This window comes from Aethalodelphis obliquidens, unplaced genomic scaffold (genome assembly GCF_003676395.1).
Source record: "Aethalodelphis obliquidens isolate GAN/ISIS:26980383/991018 unplaced genomic scaffold, ASM367639v1 scaffold34, whole genome shotgun sequence".
NCBI classification, from domain to species: Eukaryota; Metazoa; Chordata; class Mammalia; order Artiodactyla; family Delphinidae; genus Aethalodelphis; species Aethalodelphis obliquidens.
Window position 1 is genome coordinate 20,716,501 of NW_020837978.1, and position 8,891 is coordinate 20,725,391.

General features: G+C 45.0%; 1 protein-coding gene across 1 annotated transcript in view; it reads right to left on the reverse strand.

Annotated features, from left to right (window-relative positions):
- The window catches only part of SLC17A1 (solute carrier family 17 member 1), a 63,641-nt gene extending 55,864 nt beyond the window's left edge, over nt 1-7,777 (reverse strand). Inside the window, exons 1-2 of the mRNA XM_027128186.1 lie at nt 7,547-7,777; nt 3,699-3,798 (exon numbers count right to left, since the gene is read on the reverse strand). Of these exons, the coding sequence (XP_026983987.1) occupies nt 3,699-3,798; nt 7,547-7,777 (331 nt within the window). The remainder of the gene's footprint in view (nt 1-3,698; nt 3,799-7,546) is intronic.
- Nucleotides 7,778-8,891: the final 1,114 nt, after the last annotated feature.

The window sequence follows — 8,891 nt, forward strand, 5'->3', positions numbered from 1 at the left end:
GGACCAGAAACCTCCTAGAAATTTGCCAATAATTTCATGACCATGACAGACAGACACCACCAGTCTCTGTCCCTACCAGGAAGTAGAACCTGCCTGCCCCATAAGAATTTCCAGGATTTTTCTATTAAGGATGGTTCTGTGTGTACAGAACTATTTTTACAGGCATGCTATGGCTTTCTAAATGCCTTATAAATGACCTATTGGCTTTTTCCCCCTTCTTCCCTCCCTCCTTTCCATCCTTCCTTCTTCCCTCCTTTCCCTTCTGCCTCTCCTCTCTTTTCCTCTTCCCTTCCTCTCCCTCCGTCTCATCCCTCCTCCCCCCACACTCCTTTTGTCATCTCTTCCAAAGATCACATCTGTTTAATATTCAAGCTACTCAGAATGAGGTACATTTTATTGAGTTGTGTCCTCTGAAGAGTATGAATTCCCTTGTGGCTTCTCCTGCATTGACTGTAAGTTCTGCTGGTTCAGCCTCCTATCTATAGCAGTACTTGGGAGCATTTTACCTTGGAACCCTTTGAAGGCAAACTACTGAGCAGATAGGGACATCTAAACCCTTAAATAAAAAATTTTGCAGTATAGTTTCTTACATACTTAAGCATTTAAATTTTTTTTAGTGTGCTTTTAAAGAGCCCAATAAATGTTTGGCACATAGAAGATGCTCTATAAATTAAACAAGTTATTTTCTCTCTCAAGAAATGTTGAAACAGAAGTAGAGTCACAGATGTAGAAAACAAATTTATGGTTACCAGGGGGTAAGGGGGCGAGGGATAAATTGGGAGATTGGGATTGACCTATACTCGCTACTATATATAACATACATATCTAATAAGGACCTACTGTATAGCACGGGGAACTCTACTCAATACTCTGTAATGAACTGTATGGGAAAAGAATCTTTAAAAAGTGGATATATGTATATGTATAACTGATTCACTTTGTTGTACACCTGAAAATAACACAACATTGTAAATCAACTAGACTCCAATAAAAAGTTTTTTAAAATGTTGAAAACCTTAACCCATTTGCCCAAGAGACTTTGATGTCTTGTCATATACAGCTGGATTTTGTTTTCTTTTTCTGAAGTCTAGGTTCTGCTGATTTTCAGCTGGCTATTCCAGGATGTTTGTGCTGTTTGTCCTGTCTGACACGAAGGCTGGCAACTTCTGACATTTTCTGGGAAGGGGCCCTTTTATTGATTGAAAGTCCCAGGTCAGCAGCTGTTTAATGTCCACGTTTTAAGCAAACAACCTTCCTATCTGGTGTCAATATCCCCAGTTCTAGGTACTGATTACCCAGGAGGGAACCATCATTCTATTTGCTGGCCCCAAAGCTTGACACTGCTCTGTCATACGCTTTGAAATTACTTCTGGCTTCCACATCTGGATTCTGTGTTTTCCTTATTAAGTTTTTATGTTTAACGTTTTATTATGGAAAGTTTCAAACATAAAAAAAAAAGGTAGACCAGTCTAATATAACCATGTACCCCTTAACCAGTTTCCACAATTTTCAATAATTGGCCATTCGAGTTTCCATATACCCAAAGGTTGTTTTCTGTATTATATCATGTCATTTCTCCTGCAAAAAGTACAGCATGACTACATAGTTCATTAGGACTTTTGAAAACGTAACATGCCATCAGCATATCTAATAAATAAACAATAACTCCTTAATATCATCTAATATCCAGTCATTATGAAAATTTTCCTAATTGCTTCAAGGTTATCCATTTATACTTGATTTATTTAAATGAAGATCCAAACAAGATCCACATATGACACTTAATTGTTATGGCTCTCGGCTCTCTTTAATTTCATAACAATTCCTCCCCCTCTTTTCTACTTGCTGTTATTTAAAACAACAATACAAGAGTCATTTGCAGAATGACTCTCATAATTGATTTGGCTAATTGCTTCCTGTGTCCTTTGATATATTTCTTTATCCCCTTACATCCTGGGAACTACTAAGTATATAGAGAGACTTGGTTATATTCAGGACATGAATACTTCGTAGGGGTGCTGGATGCTTTCACCATAGCAGGTTGTCTCACTTTTAGTAAGACTGATCAGGGGGTTCAGATATTCTCTGACTTATCCACTAATAAAGTACTTAACCTTTCACCTGTGATTTTAGCTGTTGTTAATGCTACCTAGAACTGTTATTTCATTAGAAGTTGCAAAATGGTGATTTTGTAATTCTATCATGCCTTCATTTATGAGCTGGAATTTTCTACAAAACAGGAAATATACCTAATCAAATATTTGGTTACCCTTAAATACAGATTTAATAGGAAAGTCAGGATAAATACTTTATAAAATTCCAGAATAATAATTTAGTGCCTTAGCAAAGATGACCAAGTAAAATTATGACCTCATGGAATTTGATGTGTTTCAATCCATCACAGTCCTTACTCTATTTTGATTCTCAGATTGTCTCCTCTGTGGCCAGCAAGGGTACCTTCAAGCTGGCTTCTATGTCCTTATGACATGACCCTAATGATCTCGGTTAGCTTCCTTATTTTCTAGCACAAATTATATTCTAGCGTCCCCAAACATTTTCTCTTCCCAGACCTGGACTTTAAGGAGTGCTGGTTCCTTTCAGAAAGAAATAACATTTGGAGACCACACACTGGGCACTGGGGTGCTCATTGCGTCTAGGCCTTCTCAGTGGAAGAATCTGGAAACAGTTTTTAAGAGAAAAATCATAAATTCTAATATTTCCAGTTCAAATTGAATGTTAGAGTGATTTCTTTTAAAGTTCGTTAATTTTATACTCTTGCATTTTCCCCTTATGTTGAACGTCTTAGTTAATATAATTACTTTTCTAGCTTTATTATATACCCATATTAACATCAAAATAACACTAATATTATTACCAAAATAAATCTGTTGCCTCTCCTAGAAGCAGACCTTGACATTAAGATTCCTGTAAAAGTGATTTAATAGGCAGTATTTTCAGAAAAACAATGAAAACAGCAGGGAAGGAGGGAAGTGGGCAGAAAAAGAAAGGAGAGCAAACAAGTGTACGGTAACAAGCTAAATCCGGAGGAAGGCAATTTGGGGCTCATTCTGCAAGGGAGCAGTGGGCACAGCCTTGACCATACCTCAGAGTTTTCCTAACCAAAGCTAAAGAAGTTGGAGTGTGTATATGCCAGCACCCATTAATCCCTGGCTAAGGGCTGCCTCTGGGAGGTCCTAACTCCCCAGACAATTTTACCTTTCAGTGAGCACAGATCAAGTAGGTTCCAGCAGCCCAAGGGCAGCCCTCAAACCAAGTGATGGGTGTGCTGGCTGTTGCCAGTGAAGGCACAAGGGGAATTTGTGTGCTCCAAAATACAAAGGACCCCAGGAGATAAGGGCAGAGCACCAACAGCTTCTGTTGTCCTTCACACTCTTCAGTTCCATTCCCTCTTCACATTAAGTTTATAGCACTGATTCTTCAGGAAGAAAAGATTAATGAAACATTTACACCCCTGCTGCCGTAATCAGTCCCAAGGACGTAACTGATATTCATGATCTTTCTTCATCTACCCATTACAGGTCTCCTCTCTTGGCCAGCACTTTTGCTGCTTTGCGTTGCCTGCAGAGTGGGGTAACCCAATAATTCACCTCTGAAGGTTTGCTGCCATAACTTTGATGTAGGTGCTATAATTACCTTTTCATAGTTAAAATGTGGGATTCCCTGAGCTCTGGACATACCTGTCCCTGTCCCTATTATGTGGTAGCAACCAACCGTCTCATAATGATCAGGGTTAAATACTCCTGGCCAGTACGGCGACTTCTTTCTTTCACTCTCGGTCTACCAGCAAGAGGATCCCAACGTGACAAGTCAGCATTCATAGTTTTAGGCTTATTGGAAGCCTTACTAAGCCCGTTCCTGGAAGCATTCCTCTCTTCTGGGAACCAGGACTTCTATACATGCTGAAAATAAAGTTGTTCTATTAAAAATACGCCATCTGGCACAACACACACAATTAAGACTACCATTGGATTAAGTCTATGGTAATCCTTCATCTTCTGTTACAATCCATTTTTGCTGGGGCCACAAAATGGTGAGTTGAATGGGAATATGATAGAGGCCATCATCCTAGCATCCTATAAATCTTTTAAAATGGCATTACTCTCCGCCATTCCACCTGGCATGCAGTGTTGCTTTTCTTTTTTTTTTTTGCAGTACACGGGCCTCTCACTGTTGTGGCCTCTCCCGTTGCTGAGCACAGGCTCCAGACACGCAGGCTCAGTGGCCATGGCTCACGGGCCTAGCTGCTCTGCGGCATGTGGAATCTTCCCAGACTGGAGCACGAACCCGTGTCTTCTGCATGGGCAGGTGGACTCTCAACCACTGCGCCACCAGGGCAGCCCTAGTATTGCTTTTGAGTTACTAATTTTCCACGAATGGACGATTTCAGGCATCCCATTTAGGCTTATATAACGTTAAGTCCTGAGTCACAGCATTGTATCCCCGTATTGACAAAGTCTCCCTTATCCAGTCTTCCATTCTGCCCCAAAACCCTGGTCCTATATTCCAGACATACTCTCCTTATTCCTGACACTTTATTGGTGAAAAATCCCTTCCCTCCCTTAGTGGGACCAGTACTATACCAGTTAGGACATACTAAGATCTGACCTAGTTATTTGTCTCGCATTAGGTTTATTATTTGTCAGATATTAGAGGAAACTATAACAGAAACTGACCAAGTAAGCTTTTTCTTGCAAGGCATCTGTGTCAATTGTGCTTTCCATGTGGTCTTCAGACAAAGAGGCTGTTGTCTGCCAGAACCAGGTATGGCCACTCCTGCAGGATAAGTTTCAGGTTTACCCCAAACTTGTCTTTAGTATAATTTTTGTGCCTTTAAATCCAGTCTTTGTGTTTCTGCTAGTCTGACCATCAAATCCTGAGTCTGATCTTCAGAACAGGTCTTCCTTCTGGTTATTGGAGATTGTGTATCTTTAAATGCTGCCAGGGAGATTTTCTGACTTTCATGTCATGCTCTGATGTAATTCTCCTGCTTGAGGCCCTCAGTGGTACTGACCATCAAAGAGCCAGCTTCGAAGTTGTTATAATTGCTATTTCCCCATATCTCTCAACACTAGAGGTATTAACCAAGCCAGTGCATGTCCTTTCACCAGTACCCCATTTCCCATCCCAGTGTCCCACAGGAGAGGGTCTTCGTAATCATACTGCTACAGTAGGCCAGGATTATTACCACTGCTTTTGCTAACATCAAGAGGGTCCTTGTGCCATCTGGCCTGTGAGTGATTTAACTCCAGAAGTCTATCCTGAGAGTCTGCATCCCAGGTTCCCTTGCAGAAACAACTGTCTTAGATCAAATTCTCAAGAACCAGATACTGAAATGAGGATTCCTGTGAAAATGATCTGTTAGGACACATTCCCAGGAAAAAGTGGCAGAGAAGAGAAGATCTAGAAGGGATATCGAGTAAGGTCCAGATCAATTCTTAGGAGTTTGGGAGACAGTGCAGGTTTTGCCTCAGAGACGTCCCCAGTAGGAGCAAGGGAGCTGGAGTATTTATATCTCTGTGGCGATGGATTACTGGTCTCCTGTTCCCAGGAGGACATAAATCCCCAGGCACATTCATGCTGGCAGGCAAAACAGGCTCCCCAAACCCAATAAGGCAAACAGGTGCCAGGTGTTGGGAATGAAAGCTCACTGCAAATTGGTAGGTAGTTCTGGCAAAGGGAACTGAGAATGTGTACTACAGTTACTAATTGAAAGACTTAATTGTTGATGGGAAAGAACCTCTACATTCATTATTTTTTTAAATCACACATACAGCTAAGGTAGAGATTGTCTCAGGATGAACCTAAGCTGTTTTTATTGATAATAATCAGTAAAATCCTAATATTCTTGGTTTATGGAGGAATCCGATGGGAACCTCTTCATAAGTGACTAAAGGCCCCTGGGAATGAGGAAAATTGGGGAAAGAACCTTACCCTAAGGGATGATGCAGGGAGGCACACAATTTCAATATTGCTCATTCAGTAACAATTGCATAGGAAATAAAGAGAGGCGATTACTGGGAGAGAAAAAGTGAGTGTGGTTCAGCCCCTCAGACTTTGAGGGAAGAGGGTTCCGAGGGGTTTGCAGGTAAAAACTAAAGGAGCAATTTTACCAAAACTTCTTTAAGACATAGTGGACAAGGTAGTTCTGCTTGGAAACTCATATGATGAAGTGGAACAGGACATTTGGAAGACACTGGTTGGGCTGCACCCCTCAGGCCTGCAAGCCCTGTACTTGCCCATCTTCGAGACCGAGGAAAGAGTCTGGAGTCAGTGACAGACATCAATGGTGTAATGGACAGGGAATCTTAAATGTTCGAAGCAAGGTCCTGCAGTGGCACCATGTGGGGCGGAAGGCAGGCAGGACATGACAGCAGTCTTCGCTGGGGGCGGGGGGGCGGGGAGGGGGAGGCGACCATTTATAGGGGATTTGACGTCACGTTGGCTCATCAGCTACCAGGGGAAACCAGGAGTGGGGGCACTTTCCTCACAGCCCCTCAGGTTAACAGCATCACGAGGGCAGATGTTTCCCTTTAATAAACTAGCAGGTGGAGCTATTCTGGCCTAAGGGGCAGGGGGAAAGCACGTTCATGTGGGGAATTGATGTCAGGTTGGCTCATCGGTTACCAGCAGAACCAGCAAAGGGGCATGCCCCTCACAGCCCCTTTGATAACTTATTATGATGGAGACGTCCTGATTTAAAGCTAGAACAATGATTAGCTGAGGCCAGGGCAAGTACATAGGAAGGTCAGTCATGTGAGCAGGGTGGAGGTGAAGCAGGCACTGGGTAGAGCAGGGGATGGGCAGAGAGCAAGAGAACAGCCATCTTGGGCAGCCTCCATATACTCCACCCCTACACACCCCACATGACCCTTACAATCTTGCCCCCCCACCTTCCGCATGGTCCCCTCACACTGTGAGGAGTGAGGGGTCCGAGGGGTCAGGTGCACAGAGGCAAACTGCAACCAGCTACCACAAATGCAATACAGACAACAGCAGCGAAAGAGAATCAGGAGGCCAAGAGGTGGGCAAACTTATGGAGTCAGGAGCTTATCGGGTCATGGAGGGGCCAGAGGAGGACCATGACGGCGTCTCCCTGTAGACCCAGCCATCAAACTCATTTCACAGTGAGGCCACTGTTGTCGCCCAGTCTGTGAACAGATTCCCTCTACTCAGACGAGGGGTGAAATGTAAGGTGTTTAACAGGCACAATACAGGGAAGATGACGACCATTGAGCAAAATACAAGCAGTAACAGCACTGAGATACCACCACCCCTGCCCGTGGTTTCTGTCCTGGCCTGCAGGACCCCACGGCCTGTCTACCCTCAGTCCCCACAGCCAGTGCCGAATACTGGAGAGGCCATTTAACAGACTGCAGGGTTAGTGTAATGGTGCCCTTCTCCAGTAGGGGGCGCGGATTAATTACCTTAGTGCTCTTAGGTGGGGCTGGGTAGGAGACAGGTGAAACCTCTTAAGTCTCTTTCTAATCCTTTTCTCCATGAGGCAGCAAACCCAAACCACACTTACCTGCCAGTCCCAGGGCCATGTTATGTGTTCCCCTGGGGGTAGAGCCTGTGGCGAGGGCAAAAGTGAGTTATCGTCCTGGCCAGCAGTCGGCAACGGTCCTTCAGTGGTCAACAGTTGAACCTGAACGGCGTTGACTAGCGGCCTCTGGGTTAACATGGCGTCAGCTCCTGGGATGTGTCCACACGTTGAAGGAGCGGGTTTCCCGTCCCAGCTGTTGTTGAAGCAGCTCATTCACCGCCCAGCAGCAGTGGGGTTGTGAGGCGGGGGGAGATGCCGGTGTGTGCCATTCTTATCGGCCCATTCCTGAACTTCATGGCCGACAAAGCGGATCCCTTGGTCACTACTGATGTCCATGGGGGTCCCAGAGTTCACACACAGCTCTTCTAGACCCCAAACAGTGGCTTATTCACCAGCCATCTCCGTGCAATCAGATGAGTCACTAGCACAGGGCTGCTACTTTTAAACTAGAAAGGGACTCCGAGGTTAACAGGATATCATCAATATAATGGAAAGAGCAAGCTACCTCTCATGGCAGACAGCTGCTACAGGCCCCCACATGCAAGTGGACAGCCACGTCTTTCCCCGCAACTTTCCATTCCTTGTCCTTTTTTCCCAACATTGTGGCGCTCACAGGAGTTTCCCTGGCCTTCTGGCTGACTCACCAGTCTGCACCCCGCAGGCCTGCAAGCCTTGTAGTTGCCCAGCCTCAAGACCGAAGAAATAGCTTGGAGACAGCGACAGAGACGTCAGTGGCTTATTGGACAGGAGATCTTACATGTCTGAAACCAGGTCCCGGAGCAGCACCCCACTGTGTGCGGCAGCCAGTCTTCAGGACGGGGCAGCAGCCTTCGCCATGGAGGGGGCGGGCGTGGAGAGGCTGCCATTTATAGGGGGAATGACGTCAGGTTGGCTCATCAGTTACCAGGGAAACCAGCAGCTGGGGCACGTCCCTCACAGCCCCTCAGGGTAACGACCATCTTGAGGACAGCTGTTTCCCTTTCATAAACTAGCAGGTGAAGCCGTTCTGGCCTAAGGGGCAGGGGGAAAGCACCTTCCTGTGAGTAGGGCGTAGGTGAAGCAGGTGTAGGTCGAGCAGGAGATGTACAGAGAGCAAGAGAACAGCCATCCGGAGTGGCCCGACCGTACACTGGTGCTTCAGTTCAGTTCACTGGATATTCATTATGTGCTTACTTTGAAGACTCAGAGAAGCATGGTACAGCCATGTCAGGGCCTTCAGCAGTCAGTCATATCCATATAGTACTCTCAGTGACAAGATTAAGAACCTGTCATTTGCATGGGCTGTTTCCAAGCTTCCGGTGGAGGGGGACAGGGCACTAGAAATGTG